Source organism: Pelophylax lessonae (genome assembly GCF_965119305.1).
Source record: "Pelophylax lessonae genome assembly, chromosome: 1".
Classification (NCBI taxonomy): domain Eukaryota; kingdom Metazoa; phylum Chordata; class Amphibia; order Anura; family Ranidae; genus Pelophylax; species Pelophylax lessonae.
This window is the reverse complement of record NC_138768.1, coordinates 196971756-196993476: the sequence shown is the minus strand read 5'-3', so window position 1 is coordinate 196993476 and position 21721 is coordinate 196971756. Positions and strand designations below refer to the sequence as shown.

The 21721-nt window shown below is 45.3% G+C and overlaps 1 protein-coding gene across 1 annotated transcript in view; it reads left to right on the top strand.

The window, feature by feature from the left end:
* PPIC (peptidylprolyl isomerase C) overlaps positions 1-21721 on the top strand; it is a 65052-nt gene that overhangs the window by 19277 nt on the left and 24054 nt on the right. Inside the window, exon 2 of the mRNA XM_082253334.1 lies at positions 116-229. Coding sequence (XP_082109460.1) covers positions 116-229 — 114 coding nt within the window. The remainder of the gene's footprint in view (positions 1-115; positions 230-21721) is intronic.

Genomic DNA, 21721 nt, shown 5'->3' with positions numbered 1-21721 from the left:
CTGTGAAAGAGCCCTAACCTAGTAAAGTGATTCTGATATTTGTTTTTGCCTTTATTTATTGATATATCCTTTTATATTGTAATGCATTTTGTGCCACTTCCCTTGTATTTTACAGGTTTTCTTCGATATAAGGATTGGTGATAGAGATGCCGGACGTATTATCATTGGATTGTTTGGAAAAGTTGTCCCAAAAACGGTGAAAAACTTTGTTGCACTTGCAACCGGAGAAGTAAGCAGCTTTAATATAGCCATATGGATATATTGAGAATGTCCTTCAAAAATAAGTTAGATTTCTACGTTCTTACTCCTACAAACCTTAGTCTTTTTTAGGAGAAGGAGGTAATATTACAAAATAAAGAAGCGTGGGAGGTCAACAAAACAAACAGACATACATACCTCCCTGCTTCAGTTGTCCCCTACGGGCTCTAAGCCTAAGAGCTGAGCGATTTATATGATCGCTCAGTTCTTGGTTCGCTCTCAGTAGAAAGCAGTGATGGTCAGTCACCGCTCTCTGCTCTGCCCCTCCAGTGCTCACTGGAGGGGCAGAGCAGCTAAGTGATCTCCTGTGAACCAGAAGAGAAGTTTGGCCATTCTTCTCTTTGAAAAGAAAATAACATTCAAAATCCGTTTATGACGAAATATGATAATGTTGTATATATCCTATTTTGGGAGATGAGAGAGAACTGAGGATCTACTGTGTATATACAGTGCATCCGGAAAGTATTCACAGCGCTTCACTTTTTTAACATTTTGTTCTGTTACAGCCTTATTCCAAAATGGATTAATTATTTTCATCAAAATTCTATGAACAATACCCCATAATGATAACATGAAAGAAGTTTGTTTGAAATCTTTGAATTTTTTTTAAAAAAATGCAAAAAGACATGTACATAAGTATCACAGCCTTTGCCATGGCAATCAAAATTGAGCTCAGGTGCATCCTGTGTCCACTGATCATTCTTGAGATGTTTCTACCTGTTCACCTGTGGTAAATTCAGTTGGTTGGGCATGATTTGGAAAGGCACACACCTTTCTATATAAGGTCCCACAGTTAACAGCACAAACTAAGCCATGAAGTCCAAGGAATTGTCTTGTCTGTAGACCTCTGAGACAGGATTGTATCGAGGCACAGATCTGAAGCATTGAAGGTCCCAATGAGCGCAGTGGCCTCCATCATCCGTGAATGGAAGAAGTTTGGAACCACCAGGACTCTTCCTAGAGCAGGCTGCCCAGCTTAACTGAGCGATCAGGGGAGAAGGGGCCTTTGTCAGGGAGTTGACCAAGAACCCAAAGGTCACCGACAGAGCTCCAGTGTTTCTCTGTGGAGAGAGAAGAACCTTCCAGAAGAACAACCTTCTCTACAGCACTCCACCAATCAGGCCTGTATAGTAGAGTGGCCAGACGGAAGCCACTCCTCAGTAAAAGGCACATGACAGCCAGCCTGGAGTTGGAGAAAAGGCACTGGAAGGACTCCGACCATGAGAAACAAAACCCCCTGTCTGATGAAACACAGATTGAACTCTGGCCTGAATGGCAAGCGTCATGTCTAGAGGAAACCAGGCGCCGTTCATCACCTGGCCAATACCATCCCTACAGTGAAGCATGGTGGTGGCAGCATCATGTTGTGGGGATGTTTTTCAGGGGCAGGAACTGGGAGAATAATCAAGAGAGGGGGAAAGATGAATGCAGCAATGTACAGAGACATCCTTGATGAAAACCTGCTCCAGAGCAATCTGGACCTCCAGACTGGGGCGAAGGTTCATCTTCCAACAGGACAACGACCTTTAGCACACAGCCAAGATAACCAAGGAGTGGCTACGGGACAACTCTGTGAATGTCCTTGAGTGGCCCAGCCAGAGCCCAGACTTGAACCCGGTTGAACATCTCTGGAGAGATCTGAAAATGGCTGTATACTGACAATCCCCATCAAACCTGATGGAGCTTGAGAGGACCTGCAAAGAGGAATGGGAGAAGCTTCCCAAAAATAGGTGTGCCAAGCTTGTATCGTCATACTCAAAAAGACTTGAGGCTGTAATTGGTGCCAAAGGTGCTTCAACAAAGTATTTTGCAAAGGCTCAATACTTTGTTGAAGCACCTTTGGCACCAATTACAATCCCATGTACTTTTTGTACGTGGGATTTTTTTTTAGTTTTTATTTTTATTAAAGTTGCAAATATTTCAAACAAACTTCTTTCATGTTGTCATTATTGGGGATTGTTTGTAGAATTTTGAGGAAAAAATGAATTTAATCCATTTTGGAATAAGGCTGTAACATAACAAAATGTGGAAAAATTGAAGCGCTGTGAATATTTTCCGGATGCACTGTGTGTATATATAAATATATACAGGGCTCAAAATTTCAAGTCCTGAGCTACTAGCCAGGCCTTAAGGGTTACTCGCCACCAGTTGCCCCACCTATAGGAGACACCCCCCCCCATCATGTGACCATAAATAAGACATGCTGTGTCTTGTAGTCCTATATGAGACCCCCCATCACGTGACCATAAATAAGACATGCTGTGCCTTGTAGTCCTATGAGACCCCCCCCCCCGTCATGTGACCACAAGACATGCTGTGCCTTTTAGTCCTATATGAGACCCCCCCCCCCCCATCATGTGAACATAAGACATGCTGTACCTTGTAGTCCTATATGAGACGCCCCCCATTGTGTGACCATAAATAAGACATGCTGTGCCTTGTAGTCCTATATGAGACCCCCCCCCCCCCTTAGGCATGTGAATAGAAATATGGAATGCTGAGCCTTGTAGTCCTATAGGAGATGGCCCCCCAACCATGTGACCATAAATAAGACATGCTGAGCCTTGTAATCCTATATTAGACCCCCCCCCCCAAACCATGTGACCATAAATATGGATTGCAGCCTCACCTGTGCAGGAGAAGAGAGAGGAATAGGAAAGGCGGTCGGATAATCCGAGCGGGGATCGCTGCACTGTAACATCTTTCATTTGAATTGCCGGGCGCTCAGCTTCACACGTAGTCCCGCCTCCTGGCTCAGCTCCTATGATAGACGTCACAGGTACCGGCGGTGCTCTGTCTATCATAGGAGCCGAGCCAGGAGGCGGGACTACGTGTGAAGCTGAGCGCCTGGCAATTCAAATGAAAGATGTTACAGTGCAACGATCCCCGCTCTGATTATCCGGCCGCCTTTCCTCTCATCTCTCGTCCTCGCCTGCAATCATTTTCCACATGCAAAATGCGAGCAGGCGAGTGGAAAATGTGAGCGCTGATATATATATATATCCTTTTCCTATTTATGACATATTTTCAGCTTATCTGACAGTATTACTTTTATCCCTGGTTCACAGTGATGTGATGCGGAACACGCACAAGATTCGCTGAGTTTCCACACATCGCATAGCATAGCAATCCCATGGCATCCATGCAAACTGCTGCGGGTGTCAATGTTAGATTAACGACACCCAGAAACAGATTGCAAAATGCAGTGCGATTGCCAGAATCGCATTGCACAGACATCGCATTAGATTTGCACAGGAATGCGGTGAGATTTTCAGTGCGAATCGCATGCCGTGTTCCTCACGTACTAGTGTGAGCCCAGGCTGAAGCAACAGTCCTCCAGATGTATGGGCACTACAATTACCAATGTGCTCTGCAAGTCTCAATTGGATAGGACAGTTTGGGATGTTTATTCTGCTCCTGTCTAACAGCTGGAAGGACACCGGTTGCTCAAGCAAGATCTGTTTGTACAGATTGACTTTGTGGTTGCTACTGTGTAATATTTCTGGCCTATACTATGGGGTTTAATACACTGCTCAAAAAAAATTAAAGGAACACTTTGAAATCACATCAGATCTCAATGGGGAAAAAAATCTCATGCTGGATATCTATACTGATATGGACTAGGTAATGTGTTAGGAACAAAATGATGCCACATTGTTTGCTGGAAATAAAAATGATCACCCTACAGAGGCCTGAATTCACGGACACCCCAAATTAAAAGTGAAAAAATGATGCAGCAGGCTAGACTTTTTTGCTGAAATCTCATTGCAGTAACTGAAAAAAGTAGTTTGTATGGCTCCCACGTGCTTGTATGTATGCCTGCCAATGTCGAGGCATGCTTCTAATGAGATGACGGGTGGTGTCCTGGGGTATTTCCTCCCAGATCTGGTCCAGGGCATCACTGAGCTCCTGAACAGACTGAGGTGCAACCTGGCAGCGTAGGATGGACCAAGAGGTGTTCTATTGGATTTAGGTCAGGTGAGCATGGGGCCATTCAGTTGTATCTATCCAAAAGAAATGTGCTGCGCCAGAATAGTGATACAATGATTCTTATTAGTGAATCATAGAAGTGATCTACTATATACTATATAATGTAAAACCAAATAAATCCTCAAAAGGAATAATGGTGAAAACACATAACAATGTTGGGGAAAAATAAAAATAAATAAATGATATGACACTGCAATAAAAGCCCACATAAAATTATAAACCACTCTGGTCTTGTACACCTCCATGAAAAATACAATATTCATGCTCCTCAATCCACCACCAAGTGTTTAAGCCTCTCACCTTCCCATCTGACCCAAGAGTCACCAATGGGTCAGATAAAGCAGTCCCCTTTAAGGGTAAATAGATCGATGGGCAGATATACACTTAGAAAAGCAAAGCACTTCAGCAGTGCGAGTGGTATCAGCTGTTCTGTGGCAGAGAGATGATGTGACGTGTGACCGACAGGCTCCGCCCCTATACGCATTACAACGAGTGTTCAGCATTGACTCCTACCGATGAAGTCAATGCTGAACGCTCGACGTAACGCGTATAGGGGCGGAGCCTGTCAGTGCAGTTTTCCCATTCTATCCAAAACTAAAAAAAAAGTGTTGGCTATAGATACACTTTACTCTCTCCTGATGAATCCAGGTATCTCCCAGGCAACTGCCTAAATTACACAGTAAGTGCTGTTGTCTATAATTCTAAAAAAAATATAGAGTAGTAGGCAAGCTTTGCCATTTTCTCAGCACATCAAACTTATAAAGTGCATTGCACATGCCATGATATCCTTCAATGTAAATATAGGAATTTGTCAGCTATTTTATGTGAATCTCCGATGCAGATGTTTGTGCTAGAACCTTTGAATCCCCCCCCTTCCTTTTGATTGTGTCCATAATTAGGACTATAATACTTTTATTAGATGCAAATAACAATCTGAAAACTTGTTAGGTACGGCAACGATTTTTAATTAATTTTTCCAAAGTAAACCAATTGTGTGAAATATAGAGGATAGCCATTATTGCCATCCTTCAGAAAATGCTAGCCATTGGGCTGCCACTAACATGGAACATTTAGAAATCGTGTGCATAATGTATGCTTGTTCTGGGTCAGTGACTAATTCAGTATCAAAGTTATTGATTGAGTATGACACCTGGGCAACAAATATTTACATGCTGACTGGTCAGTATAGATAATGCCTCATTTTTAGATTCTGTGCCAATGTTTAATTTATTGACATTGGGTATTGAGGGACATGAGTAGTTTCTCACCTTGGAATGAACAGCTACTGAAATGTCTTTGTGCAGAGACATACCTCTAGAGATGACTGGAATGAGGAAATGAATGTCTGTCCCCATGCCACAGGTTCTTCAGTTTAACAACCTCTCTAGCACTTAAGCCTACGCTTTTATAGTTTTTCTTTTCTGGCAATCAAGAAAAGCAGGGGTAGATAACCTTTGTGAAGTGGAGATCTACCATGACAACATCACCAGGGTGCTGCATTTCTTTTTTTTTTGGAAACTAGCAAGCCCCCAAATGTCAGTATTGTACAGAGGTAAGCAGTGGGTAGGGCAGTGTCCAGGGGACAGTAGTATGTAGGACAGTCTACAGAGGTCAGTAGTATGTAGGGCAGTGTCCAGGGGACAGTAGTATGTAGGACAGTGTACAGAGGTCAGTAGTGTGTAGGGCAGTGTCCAGGGGACAGTAGCATGTAGGGTAGTGTACAGGGGACCGTAGCATGTAGGGCAGTGTCCAGGGGACAGTAGCATGTAAGGCAGTGTCCAGGGGACAGTAGTATGTAAGGCAGTGTCCAGGGGACAGTAGTATGTAGGACAGTGTCCAGGGGACAGTAGTATGTAAGGCAGTGTCCAGGGGACAGTAGTATGTAAGGCAGTGTCCAGGGGACAGTAGTATGTAAGGCAGTGTCCAGGGGACAGTAGTATGTAAGGCAGTGTCCAGGGGACAGCAGTATGTAGGGCAGTGTCCAGGGGACAGTAGCATGTAGGGCAGTGTCCAGGGGACAGTAGCATGTAGGGCAGTGTCCAGGGGACAGTAGCATGTAGGGCAGTGTCCAGGGGACAGTAGCATGTAAGGCAGTGTCCAGGGGACAGTAGCATGTAGGACAGTGTCCAGGGGACAGTAGTATGTAGGGCAGTGTCCAGGGGACAGTAGTATGTAAGGCAGTGTCCAGGGGACAGTAGTATGTAAGGCAGTGTCCAGGGGACAGTAGTATGTAGGACAGTGTCCAGGGGACAGTAGTATTTAAGGCAGTGTCCAGGGGACAGCAGTATGTAGGGCAGTGTCCAGGGGACAGTAGTATGTAGGGCAGTGTCCAGGGGACAGTATTATGTAAGGCAGTGTCCAGGGGACAGTAGTATGTAGGACAGTGTCCAGGGGACAGTAGTATGTAAGGCAGTGTCCAGGGGACAGCAGTATGTAGGGCAGTGTCCAGGGGACAGCAGTATGTAGGGCAATGTCCAGGGGACAGTAGTATGTAGGGCAGTGTCCAGGGGACAGTAGCATGTGGGGCAGTGTCCAGGGGACAGTAGCATGTGGGGCAGTGTCCAGGGGACAGTAGCATGTGGGGCAGTGTCCAGGGGACAGTAGCATGTGGGGCAGTGTCCAGGGGACAGTAGCATGTAGGGCAGTGTCCAGGGGACAGTAGCATGTAGGGCAGTGTCCAGGGGACAGTAGTATGTAGGGCAGTGTCCAGGGGATAGTAGTATGTGGGGCAGTGTCCAGGAGACAGTAGCATGTAGGCAGTGTCCAGGGGACAGTAGCATGTAGAACAGTGCACAGAGGTTAGTAGTATGCAGGGCAATGATCAGAATCAGTAGTGGGTAGGGCAGTGTACAAAGGTCAATAGTAGAGCTGCACGATAATTTTAATAAAATCATGATCTCGATTCACACCCCCCCCCCCCCCATGATCTCCATCCAGTATGTTCACGAGATTCTCATCAGTATATACTTTGGGGCAGGTTGGTAAGGTAAAGGTGGCCTGGAGCGAAGGGACCGAAGGGGAAGCCGTTGGCCACGGTGGAGCTAGCGTGGAACGCAAATGGCGCCGATACTGGAACGGACATCAGCAGGATTCCCTGCTGACATCAGTTCTGGTATCGGCCCCTCCGCTTCAGGCTACCTTTACCGTAGCTCATCATAGTAAAGAGCAGCAGAGACACTCATAATAATGAAACTGGGTGGGTAACGATGAGTACTGCATAATTATTTTTATTTAAATATTTTAAGTTCAATATTTTCCAGTAATTTATTTACATACAGCATCTTGGCATATTTAGATAATATTATACATGCCTACTAAAAGTTTCTGTGAAATATATCAGATGGGTACGCCTGCTAACCAGGAACCTTTTTTAAATGGAAAGAGTTATTCGCACCAAGGACTTGTTTACCAGAATGGTCAAAGTATATAGCTCCTTATTACTATTAAGTCACAAGGCCTTTTTCTTCCAAAATCCCCTTGAGTCCCAGATCAACTTTTCCATTTCAGCTATGTCTGCACATTTATACCTTTTAGGTTTTGCAGTCTACTGCAACATGTAATACATCCTTTTTTGGGGACAGATAGGTATTTGATTAGGTAGCAAACCTAGACACATTATTACTATCTTGTTTGGTGATCTAATGTTCAGATTTTGTAAATCTTTAAAATAAAAAAGTTCAAAAGAATCGTGATCTTTATTCCAAGCAAAAAAATTCTAATTTTTTCCAGAATCGTGCATCTCTAGTCAGTAGTATTTAGGGCAGTGTACAGAGGTCAGTGGGATGTAGGGTAGTGTCTAGAGGTAAGTAGTATGTAGGGCAGCGTCCAGAGGTCAGTAGTAGGAGGGGCAGTGTACAGAGGTCAGTAGTAGGAGAGGCAGTTTTCAGAGGTCAGTAGTAGGAAGAGCAGTGTACAGAGGTCAGCAGTAGGAAGAGCAGTGTACAGAGGTCAGTATTAGGAAGAGCAGTGTACAGAGGTCAGTAGTAGGAAGAGCAGTGTACAGAGGTCAGTAGTAGGAAGAGCAGTGTACAGAGATCAGTAGTAGGAAGAGCAGTGTCCAGAGGTCGGTAGTAGGAGCGGCAGTTTTCAGAGGTCAGTAGTAGGAAGAACCGTGTACAGAGGTCAGTAGTTGGAAGGGCAGTGTCCAGGGGTCAGAAGTAGGTTAGGCAGTGTACACGGGTGAGTAGTAGGTATGGCAGTGTACACGGGTCAGTAGAAGGTATGGCAGTGTACAGGGGTCTGTAGTAGGTAGGGCAGTGTACAGAGGTCGGTAGTATTTGGGGGAGTGTACAGAGGTCAGCAGTATTTAGGGCAGTGTACACGAGTCAGTAGTATGTAGGGCAGTGTACACGGGTCTGTAGTAGGTAGGGCAGTGTACATAGGTCAGTGTTATGTAGGGCAGCCTACAGAGGTCAATAGGATGTAGGGCAGCGCACAGATGTCAGTAGGATGTAGGGCAGTGTACAGGGGTCAGTATTATGTAGAGCAGTGTACAGAGATCAGTAGGGCAGATGACAAGTGTGGGCAAGAGAGAGGTTAGCAGGGCAGAGAACAGGATGTCAACAGGGCACAGGACGGCATAGTACAGAGGGGTCAGAAGCCCCAATTTGCCGATAGAGAGCCATAGGAGGCAGAGGCAATCCCTGCCCTGCAGCTGCATATGAAAGGGCATGCTGCGGGGCAGGGAATGCCTGTGCCTAGAATCGGCTGTGACTGCTTCCCAGCTTGAGAGCTCAGCCGACAAGATGCCTGAGCTCATCCACTCAATCGCAGTCTAGCTGTCACCTGCATGTGGTTGACAGGTAGATCATGATTGACGGGATGGCGACCCCTGATGTAGAGTTTATTAATCTATTACAACCAATTATCTTGGTGGAAAAATTAAGTATTTTAGTGCTGCACACTTGTGTTTTTCCTCTCCACAGATCATTGACTTGCAATGTGCCTTTGACCTGGCTCTGTAGGAAGTGCCAATTCCCATGCACAGTCCCAGTTCCCCCTCTTCCTTGCATATCATAGTCCTCTCCTTTTCTGGGGATTGGAGGATCCAAAGATGGCTACAGCGCGGACCTAAATTGCTAGGAGGGCATACATTGACGTCCTCCTGTGCATGAGACTCGCCTGATCACAGATCGGAGTAAGGAGGCGGTCCCGCCCCTTACCACATGATCAGCTGTCAGCCAATGACAGCTGATCATGTAAAGTAAACAGCAGTCGGCGATCAGCTGTTTTTTCTCCTCACACTGTTGGCTGCTGTCAGAGGGACATCGGTCCCAAAGAGGAAAGGAATTATTTGTGCCACCTACCAGTGCCCACAAGTGTCACCCACCAGTGCCACCTACCAGTGCCCACCAGCTCCACCTACCAATGCCACCTATCAGTGCTCACCAGTGCCACCTATCAGTGCCCTATCATAAGTGTCCCCTACCAGTGCCCTTCAGTGCCGCCCATCAGTGCCACCTATGAGTGCTGCCTTATCAGTGCAGCCTATCAGTGCCCAACAGTGCAGCCTACCGGTGCCTATCAGGGCCCATAATGGCCGCCTCATCAGCGCACATCAATGAAGGAGAAAAATTACCTGTTTGCAAAATATTATAACAAACTATAAAAACTGTTTTTTTTTTTTGTTTGTTCAGCAAAAAAAAAAAAACCTCCGTAGTGATTAAATACCACCAAAAGTATGCTCTATTTGTTTGAAAAAAAAAATGATAAAAATTTAATTTGGGTACAGTGTTGCAATTGTCATTCAAATTGCGACAGCGTTGAAAGCTGAAAATTGGCCTGGGCAGGAAGGGGGTTTAAGTGCCCAGTAGGCAAGTGGTTAATGAAACAAAAAAATAAAGACTTCACTTTTTCTTCTGAATATACTATTGTACTCAGCTCTCAAGCCTGAGCCGATAAGCCACTTTAAATCATTAATCTGACAGATCGTTTGATGCCATTGGTGGGGACATCCCTGGTCGTCACCCCTTTAGCTTTTCTTCACTTTCCCTTTTTCTCTATTTATTTTTCTTCTTTTTGGTACTATGCACTGTGATGTCTCAGGATGGTAGAGGTGGTAGCCTGCGGGGTGACAAAGGAAAAAATAAAGACTTTTTTAAATAACTTTTTTCATTTTCAGTTTTATTTTCTTTTGTCTTCACCTTTAGGTTTCCTCACTTGCTAATTTTATTTTATTTTCTCACTTCTATGCTCTCTTTTTTTCCAATTTATGATCCCCCCCCCATTATCACATTACCAAGCCACATGTTTGCTCACTTGTTTTCATGGCTGATGCATAAGTTCTCTCGTCCTGTTCTCGTCTCCCGCCTCTATGACTAAGCCCTGGTGGGCGGGCAAAAAGTGCCAGGGGGCGTGGTCAGTGGAGCAGTAGTCATTTACACCTAACAAGGCTCGGGTTGATTGAACGGCTTTTCATACCTTTCTTACCGACACCTCTGGATGTGTGAAACTGGACGCCAGTGCCCGCTTTCCTGAGCACCACCGGGAAACCACTCCATATTATACTCCAAGGCCTTATGTACATTGCTGCCAATAAATGGACGTTTAGGAGGAGTTGGGCGTTTATTTCAGCGGCCCCTGAACTCTCCTCTGTTATCTTATCTGTCCATGTACACTGAGACGTTTTATAGTCGTTTGGAGGCAGTTGAGTTTAGTGGCATTTTTTTAAAAGCATTTGAAACACCAAATGCTTCTAACAGCGTGCAAACGTGCCTAAACGCGGTAACTCAAGTCTATAAGCTTTTTCTTTTATAGGTGTTTTCAATAGAGATACATTTATGACCATTTTACAGTGTAAAAACGCTGCTAAACGCACATAAATGTAGCATGTGAACGCGATAAAATTTACTTTTTTTTTTTACCAGTCGGCTACTAGCTGTCAAGTGCCTAAGACCTCATGTACACTGGACGATTGAAAACCTCCCCCGAACGCTAGAACTTGACAGCTAGTAACTGACGGTTAAAAACTTCCATTTTACCGCATTTACATGCAACATTTACCGGCGTTCATCAACATTTTTGTTTAGAAACGTTTTGTGCAGATAACAGTTTTTACTGATCCCAAATGCCCACAATTCTCTCTCTTTCCTGTTTTTCCCTATTGTAAATGGTCCGCAATGTTTTCCTATTACAAACGCCTATAAATGTTTCCAAGCTATTAGAAGCATTTGGGGTTTCAAATGCCTATAAACTTCCATTCTGAACGCATTTTTTTGCTTTCAAGATAATGCCTCTAAACTAGGGATAGACTGATATGGTTTTTCAAGGCCAATACCAATATTCTGGTCCCAACGTATCGGTATCGGCCAATATGGCCTGATATTTTGTACATTTAAAGTTTTGAAAAGACAATTTTTGACACATACCTGGTACTGAACATGTTAATTTTTGTTTAATGCTTAATGGCTGACACCCTGTGGTGGATGGCTGGCTGTCTGGCACCCTGTGGTGGGTGGGTGGCTGGCTGTCTGGCACCCTGTGGTGGGTGGCTGGCTGGCACCCTGTGGTAGGTGGGTGGCTGGCACAGGGGCTGTCGGTGGCTGGCTGGTACAGTCCCTTTGGCTGGCTGGTACAGGGCCTGTGGTTGGCTGGCTGTCTGGCACCCTGTCTGTGGGGGGCTGGCTTGCTGGCACCCTGTGGTGGGTGGGTGGCTGGCTGTCTGGCACCCTGTGGTGGGTGGGTGTCTGGCACAGGGGCTTTGGGTGGCTGGCTGGTACAGTGCCTGTGGCTGGCAGGTACAGGGCCTGTGGGTGACTGGCTGGCTCGCTGGTACAGTGCCTGTGGCTGGCTGGCTGGTACAGGGCCTGTGGGTGTGGGTGGCTGGCTGGCACCGGGCTGCTGTGGGTGGGTGTATGGCTGTGATACACTCCCGCGAGACTAGTCCCGACTCCAGACGAGGCTGTCCAAGGTGAGCGAGGCGGCCTAAGAAGGCAGAATGACGTCACAAAAATATCAGGAACATTGGCCAGTTCTGTGGCCGATACCAATATATCGGGGAAAGTGCATATCGGCCCCCGATATATCGGCCTTGCCGATAATCGGTCTATCCCTACTCTAAACAAAACTGCCTCTAAACGACTATAAGTGCCGGTTCACACTAGTGCGATGCTGTATTGTATGGCTGAAACCCCATCGCATTTGCAGCAAAATGGACCCTTTTTTTTTTGTTCACACTGGAATCGGATCGCATGAGTGATCACACCTATGCGATCCGAATCCTGTACCATTTTCCGTTCGCACTGCGATCTAATCTGGAGGGGTTATTATCTTTACATTCACACCCCCAGCGATTCGCAGATCTCAGTTTGAACCACTGTGCGATGCAGGAATCGGCACTGATTCGCAGGGTTTCCCGCATCGCACCAGTGTGAACTGGGACTAAACCTCTCAGTGTACATGGACGGATAAAGGAACATAGAGGAGAGTTCCGGGGCTGCTAAAAGAAAAATGCCCAACTGCTTCACAATGTCCGTTTATCAGCAGCAGTGTACATGAGACCATTTTCATAGTCATTTAGAGGCTTTATCTTAAAGCAAAACAATGCGTTCAGGACTAGTGTTGAGCGAACACGGACTGTATTATTCGTGTTCGTACCGAATAATTGGATTTTTTGTACCCGAACACGGACACGGACACTTTACTGTATGTTCGGGTAAAAATCCGTGTTCGGTCGTTTTATTTCCGGGTTTTGCATGCTTTGGCGCTCTTTTCATGGCGGGCTTTCAACAGCCAATCAACAATCGTTTAACTGGTGTGCCTTAAGCCATCCCAGCCATGCCTGCAAATGTCTCAGTAGCTGTGATTGGCCGTCTGAAGCATGTGACCAAGTCTTTATAAGTTCGAGGCAGCCGCAGCGGCGTCATTATGCTGCTTAGATTCAGGGACAGAGCACACATCAACGTGCTGGCTGCTGATTAGGGAAAGATAGGCAGGAAAAAACCATTTGTGTCCGGATAGAATTGAGGGACAGGTCGGAGTGTTTAGGCAGGGCGAGTTGTAGGCATTTTAGGGATAGAGTCTGCTGAATTATAGGGTCAGTGTCTTCTACAAACTACAATCGATATTGCTGTGTGGGGGGTGGGGTCTGCACTCAATCCTGATCTACGATCTCTTCTCAATCCTGTTAGGGACAGAGTCTGCTGAATTTTAGGGAAACTGTGTTCTACAAACTACAATCGATATTGCTGTGTGGTGTGGGATTGGAGATAGGCAGGTGTCAGTGATCCACATCCATTTTTCTGTGTGTGAGCTGCAGTGAACACAATCTTTTTGGGCTGCAGTGAACACAATCTTTTTGGGCTGCAGTGAACACAATCTTTTTGGGCTGCAGTGAACACAATCTTTTTGGGCTGCAGTGAACACAATCTTTTTGGGCTGCAGTGAACACAATCTTTTTGGGGTGCAGTGAACAAAATCTTTTTGGGGTGCAGTGAACACAATCCTTTTTGGTGTGCAGTGAACACAATCTTTGTGGGGTGCAGTGAACAAAATCCTTTGTGGGGTGCAGTGAACACAATCTTTTTGGGGTGCAGTGAACAAAATCCTTTTTGGGGTGCAGTGAACAACATCCTTTTTGGGGTGCAGTGAACACAATCTTTTTGGGGTGCAGTGAACAAAATCCTTTGTGGGGTGCAGTGAACACAATCTTTTTGGGGTGCAGTGAACACAATCTTTTTGGGGTGGAGTGAACAACATCCTTTTTGGGGTGCAGTGAACAAAATCCTTTTTGGGGTGCAGTGAACAAAATCATTTTTGGGGTGCAGTGAACACAATCTTTTTGGGGTGCAGTGAACACAATCTTTGTGGGGTGCAGTGAACACAATCTTTTTGGGGTGGAGTGAACAACATCCTTTTTGGGGTGCAGTGAACAACATCCTTTTTGGGGTGCAGTGAACACAATCTTTTTGGGGTGCAGTGAACACAATCTTTGTGGGGTACAGTGAACAGAATCTTTGTGGGGTGCAGTGAACACAATCTTTGGGGGGTACAGTGAACACAATCTTTGTGAGGTGCAGTGAACACAATCTTTGTGGGGTGCAGTGAACACAATCATTGTGGGGTGCAGTGAACTCAATGTTTGTGGGGTACAGTGAACACAATCTCATACTTCTGAAGGTTTGAGGGTGCTGCCTGTTCCATACTCCCCCTACTCCTCATCTAGCCTTTTAGGGGTACAAACAATAGTAATTGGGGCCTAGTGTGGTTGTGTACGTGTGATATACATACACTTTTTTGGGATCATATTTTCTATTCCGCTATTTAATCAAAAACCTTTGGGGATCAGTTAAATTGGGGGATAGTCTGTGTTGGTACGTGTGAGAGAGATCCACCTTTCCAAGTTGTTGGGGTTCATCTCATACTTCTGAAGGTTTGAGGGTGCTGCCTGTTCCATACTCCCCCTACTCCTAGCCTTTTAGGGGTACAAACAATAGTAATTGGGGCCTAGTGTGGTTGTGTACGTGTGATATACATACACTTTTTTGGGATCATATTTTCTATTCCGCTATTTAATCAAAAACCTTTGGGGATCAGTTAAATTGGGGGATAGTCTGTGTTGGTACGTGTGAGAGAGATCCACCTTTCCAAGTTGTTGGGGTTCATCTCATACTTCTGAAGGTTTGAGGGTGCTGCCTGTTCCATACTCCCCCTACTCCTAGCCTTTTAGGGGTACAAACAATAGTAATTGGGGCCTAGTGTGGTTGTGTACGTGTGATATACATACACTTTTTTGGGATCATATTTTCTATTCCGCTATTTAATCAAAAACCTTTGGGGATCAGTTAAATTGGGGGATAGTCTGTGTTGGTACGTGTGAGAGAGATCCACCTTTCCAAGTTGTTGGGGTTCATCTCATACTTCTGAAGGTTTGAGGGTGCTGCCTGTTCCATACTCCCCCTACTCCTAGCCTTTTAGGGGTACAAACAATAGTAATTGGGGCCTAGTGTGGTTGTGTACGTGTGATATACATACACTTTTTTGGGATCATATTTTCTATTCCGCTATTTAATCAAAAACCTTTGGGGATCAGTTAAATTGGGGGATAGTCTGTGTTGGTACGTGTGAGAGAGATCCACCTTTCCAAGTTGTTGGGGTTCATCTCATACTTCTGAAGGTTTGAGGGTGCTGCCTGTTCCATACTCCCCCTACTCCTCATCTAGCCTTTTAGGGGTACAAACAATAGTAATTGGGGCCTAGTGTGGTTGTGTACGTGTGATATACATACACTTTTTTGGGATCATATTTTCTATTCCGCTATTTAATCAAAAACCTTTGGGGATCAGTTAAATTGGGGGATAGTCTGTGTTGGTACGTGTGAGAGAGATCCACCTTTCCAAGTTGTTGGGGTTCATCTCATACTTCTGAAGGTTTGAGGGTGCTGCCTGTTCCATACTCCCCCTACTCCTAGCCTTTTAGGGGTACAAACAATAGTAATTGGGGCCTAGTGTGGTTGTGTACGTGTGATATACATACACTTTTTTGGGATCATATTTTCTATTCCGCTATTTAATCAAAAACCTTTGGGGATCAGTTAAATTGGGGGATAGTCTGTGTTGGTACGTGTGAGAGAGATCCACCTTTCCAAGTTGTTGGGGTTCATCTCATACTTCTGAAGGTTTGAGGGTGCTGCCTGTTCCATACTCCCCCTACTCCTAGCCTTTTAGGGGTACAAACAATAGTAATTGGGGCCTAGTGTGGTTGTGTACGTGTGATATACATACACTTTTTTGGGATCATATTTTCTATTCCGCTATTTAATCAAAAACCTTTGGGGATCAGTTAAATTGGGGGATAGTCTGTGTTGGTACGTGTGAGAGAGATCCACCTTTCCAAGTTGTTGGGGTTCATCTCATACTTCTGAAGGTTTGAGGGTGCTGCCTGTTCCATACTCCCCCTACTCCTAGCCTTTTAGGGGTACAAACAATAGTAATTGGGGCCTAGTGTGGTTGTGTACGTGTGATATACATACACTTTTTTGGGATCATATTTTCTATTCCGCTATTTAATCAAAAACCTTTGGGGATCAGTTAAATTGGGGGATAGTCTGTGTTGGTACGTGTGAGAGAGATCCACCTTTCCAAGTTGTTGGGGTTCATCTCATACTTCTGAAGGTTTGAGGGTGCTGCCTGTTCCATACTCCCCCTACTCCTAGCCTTTTAGGGGTACAAACAATAGTAATTGGGGCCTAGTGTGGTTGTGTACGTGTGATATACATACACTTTTTTGGGATCATATTTTCTATTCCGCTATTTAATCAAAAACCTTTGGGGATCAGTTAAATTGGGGGATAGTCTGTGTTGGTACGTGTGAGAGAGATCCACCTTTCCAAGTTGTTGGGGTTCATCTCATACTTCTGAAGGTTTGAGGGTGCTGCCTGTTCCATACTCCCCCTACTCCTCATCTAGCCTTTTAGGGGTACAAACAATAGTAATTGGGGCCTAGTGTGGTTGTGTACGTGTGATATACATACACTTTTTTGGGATCATATTTTCTATTCCGCTATTTAATCAAAAACCTTTGGGGATCAGTTAAATTGGGGGATAGTCTGTGTTGGTACGTGTGAGAGAGATCCACCTTTCCAAGTTGTTGGGGTTCATCTCATACTTCTGAAGGTTTGAGGGTGCTGCCTGTTCCATACTCCCCCTACTCCTAGCCTTTTAGGGGTACAAACAATAGTAATTGGGGCCTAGTGTGGTTGTGTACGTGTGATATACATACACTTTTTTGGGATCATATTTTCTATTCCGCTATTTAATCAAAAACCTTTGGGGATCAGTTAAATTGGGGGATAGTCTGTGTTGGTACGTGTGAGAGAGATCCACCTTTCCAAGTTGTTGGGGTTCATCTCATACTTCTGAAGGTTTGAGGGTGCTGCCTGTTCCATACTCCCCCTACTCCTAGCCTTTTAGGGGTACAAACAATAGTAATTGGGGCCTAGTGTGGTTGTGTACGTGTGATATACATACACTTTTTTGGGATCATATTTTCTATTCCGCTATTTAATCAAAAACCTTTGGGGATCAGTTAAATTGGGGGATAGTCTGTGTTGGTACGTGTGAGAGAGATCCACCTTTCCAAGTTGTTGGGGTTCATCTCATACTTCTGAAGGTTTGAGGGTGCTGCCTGTTCCATACTCCCCCTACTCCTCATCTAGCCTTTTAGGGGTACAAACAATAGTAATTGGGGCCTAGTGTGGTTGTGTACGTGTGATATACATACACTTTTTTGGGATCATATTTTCTATTCCGCTATTTAATCAAAAACCTTTGGGGATCAGTTAAATTGGGGGATAGTCTGTGTTGGTACGTGTGAGAGAGATCCACCTTTCCAAGTTGTTGGGGTTCATCTCATACTTCTGAAGGTTTGAGGGTGCTGCCTGTTCCATACTCCCCCTACTCCTAGCCTTTTAGGGGTACAAACAATAGTAATTGGGGCCTAGTGTGGTTGTGTACGTGTGATATACATACACTTTTTTGGGATCATATTTTCTATTCCGCTATTTAATCAAAAACCTTTGGGGATCAGTTAAATTGGGGGATAGTCTGTGTTGGTACGTGTGAGAGAGATCCACCTTTCCAAGTTGTTGGGGTTCATCTCATACTTCTGAAGGTTTGAGGGTGCTGCCTGTTCCATACTCCCCCTACTCCTAGCCTTTTAGGGGTACAAACAATAGTAATTGGGGCCTAGTGTGGTTGTGTACGTGTGATATACATACACTTTTTTGGGATCATATTTTCTATTCCGCTATTTAATCAAAAACCTTTGGGGATCAGTTAAATTGGGGGATAGTCTGTGTTGGTACGTGTGAGAGAGATCCACCTTTCCAAGTTGTTGGGGTTCATCTCATACTTCTGAAGGTTTGAGGGTGCTGCCTGTTCCATACTCCCCCTACTCCTAGCCTTTTAGGGGTACAAACAATAGTAATTGGGGCCTAGTGTGGTTGTGTACGTGTGATATACATACACTTTTTTGGGATCATATTTTCTATTCCGCTATTTAATCAAAAACCTTTGGGGATCAGTTAAATTGGGGGATAGTCTGTGTTGGTACGTGTGAGAGAGATCCACCTTTCCAAGTTGTTGGGGTTCATCTCATACTTCTGAAGGTTTGAGGGTGCTGCCTGTTCCATACTCCCCCTACTCCTCATCTAGCCTTTTAGGGGTACAAACAATAGTAATTGGGGCCTAGTGTGGTTGTGTACGTGTGATATACATACACTTTTTTGGGATCATATTTTCTATTCCGCTATTTAATCAAAAACCTTTGGGGATCAGTTAAATTGGGGGATAGTCTGTGTTGGTACGTGTGAGAGAGATCCACCTTTCCAAGTTGTTGGGGTTCATCTCATACTTCTGAAGGTTTGAGGGTGCTGCCTGTTCCATACTCCCCCTACTCCTCATCTAGCCTTTTAGGGGTACAAACAATAGTAATTGGGGCCTAGTGTGGTTGTGTACGTGCGAGATACATACACTTTTTTTGATCATATTTCCTATTCCGCTATTCAATAAAAACCTTTGAGGATCAATTGAATTGCGGGATAGTCTGTGTCGGTACGTGTGAGAGAGATCCACCTTTCCAAGTTGTTGGGGTTCATCTCATACTTCTGAAGGTTTGAGGGTGCTGCCTGTTCCATACTCCCCCTACTCCTCATCTAGCCTTTTAGGGGTACAAACAATAGTAATTGGGGCCTAGTGTGGTTGTGTACGTGTGATATACATACACTTTTTTTGGATCATATTTTCTATTCCGCTATTTAATCAAAAACCTTTGGGGATCAGTTAAATTGGGGGATAGTCTGTGTTGGTACGTGTGAGAGAGATCCACCTTTCCAAGTTGTTGGGGTTCATCTCATACTTCTGAAGGTTTGAGGGTGCTGCCTGTTCCATACCCCCCCTACTCCTCATCTAGCCTTTTAGGGGTACAAACAATAGTAATTGGGGCCTAGTGTGGTTGTGTACGTGCGAGATACATACACTTTTTTTGATCATATTTCCTATTCCGCTATTCAATAAAAACCTTTGAGGATCAATTGAATTGCGGGATAGTCTGTGTCGGTACGTGTGAGAGAGATCCACCTTTCCAAGTTGTTGGGGTTCATCTCATACTTCTGAAGGTTTGAGGGTGCTGCCTGTTCCATACTCCCCCTACTCCTCATCTAGCCTTTTAGGGGTACAAACAATAGTAATTGGGGCCTAGTGTGGTTGTGTACGTGCGAGATACATACACTTTTTTTGATCATATTTCCTATTCCGCTATTCAATAAAAACCTTTGAGGATCAATTGAATTGCGGGATAGTCTGTGTCGGTACGTGTGAGAGAGATCCACCTTTCCAAGTTGTTGGGGTTCATCTCATACTTCTGAAGGTTTGAGGGTGCTGCCTGTTCCATACCCCCCCTACTCCTCATCTAGCCTTTTAGGGGTACAAACAATAGTAATTGGGGCCTAGTGTGGTTGTGTACGTGCGAGATACATACAGTTTTTTTGATCATATTTCCTATTCCGCTATTCAATAAAAACCTTTGAGGATCAATTGAATTGCGGGATAGTCTGTGTCGGTACGTGTGAGAGAGATCCACCTTTCCAAGTTGTTGGGGTTCATCTCATACTTCTGAAGGTTTGAGGGTGCTGCCTGTTCCATACTCCCCCTACTCCTCATCTAGCCTTTTAGGGGTACAAACAATAGTAATTGGGGCCTAGTGTGGTTGTGTACGTGCGAGATACATACACTTTTTTTGATCATATTTCCTATTCCGCTATTCAATAAAAACCTTTGAGGATCAATTGAATTGCGGGATAGTCTGTGTCGGTACGTGTGAGAGAGATCCACCTTTCCAAGTTGTTGGGGTTCATCTCATACTTCTGAAGGTTTGAGGGTGCTGCCTGTTCCATACCCCCCCTACTCCTCATCTAGCCTTTTAGGGGTACAAACAATAGTAATTGGGGCCTAGTGTGGTTGTGTACGTGCGAGATACATACACTTTTTTTGATCATATTTCCTATTCCGCTATTCAATAAAAACCTTTGAGGATCAATTGAATTGCGGGATAGTCTGTGTCGGTACGTGTGAGAGAGATCCACCTTTCCAAGTTGTTGGGGTTCATCTCATACTTCTGAAGGTTTGAGGGTGCTGCCTGTTCCATACTCCCCCTACTCCTCATCTAGCCTTTTAGGGGTACAAACAATAGTAATTGGGGCCTAGTGTGGTTGTGTACGTGTGATATACATACACTTTTTTTGGATCATATTTTCTATTCCGCTATTCAATAAAAACCTTTCTAGGGCAAGATCTTAAATTACAGAAATATGAGGAGACCGTCAAATAAGGGCCGTGGCCTGGGTCGTGGTGCTGCTGGTAGAGCTCCTGTTGCAAGGAGAGGACATGGTCGATCTGTGCCAGCTACACGCACAAGTGAAACACCTTCCTCAAGTGTGAGTAGGCGACAGAACCTGCATCAGTATTTGGTAGGGCATCAAACGCCCCTAGAAGTGATGAGGCCAGAACAAGTTGAGGCGATAGTAGATTGGTTTGCTGCTGACAGTGCCTCCAGTTCCTTCACATTGTCTCCCACCCAGTCTACTGCAGAAAGGTCAGAGTTGGCACCTGCAGCCAATGTCCAACCGTCTTTCACCTCACCCCCTTGCAAATCAGGCCAGCAGTCTGAGCCCCAAGCCATACAGCAGTCTCTTATTCTTTTTGAGGACTCTGTCAGCAGGGTTTCCCAGGGCCATCCACCTAGCCCTGCCCCAGAAGTGGAAGAGATTGAGTGCAGCGATGCCCAACCACTTATTTCTCAAGATGAGTACATGCAAGGATCATCGCAGCACGTCTCCGATGATGACGAAACGCAGGTGCCAACTGCTGCGGCGTTCAGCATTGTGGAGACCGACAAGGAGGGCAGGGGTGAAGACTGGGTGGAAGATGATGTGGAGGACGATGAGGTCCTCGACCCCACATGGAATGAACGTCATGCAGGTGACCTGAGTAGTTTGGAGGAAGAGGCGGTGGTTGCACAGAGCCACCAGCACAGCAGAAGAGGGAGCAGGGTGCAGAAGCGGAGCGGCCGTGCCCTAGACACTACGCCCGCTACTGCCCAACGCAGCAAGGGAACGAGCGCACCAAAGTCAGCTCAAAGGAGTTCTCTAGCGTGGAAGTTCTTTAGAAAATGTGCTGATGACAGGACACGAGTGGTTTGCACCCTGTGCAATCAGAGCTTGAAGCGAGGCATGAACCTTCTCAACCTGAGCACAACCTGCATGATCAGGCATCTAAGTGCAAAGCACGAGCTGCAGTGGAGTACACACCTTCAAAACCAAGAAACGTCTCTGGCTCATCCTGCTTCCTCTTCTGCTGCAGTCTCGGCCGCTCCAGCCACATCTGTAGTGATACCGGCACCTGCCACCCCGCAAACAGACGATCTGTCAGCAACACCACCACCTGGGTCACCAACAACCATCTCCACAATGTCCCGTGGA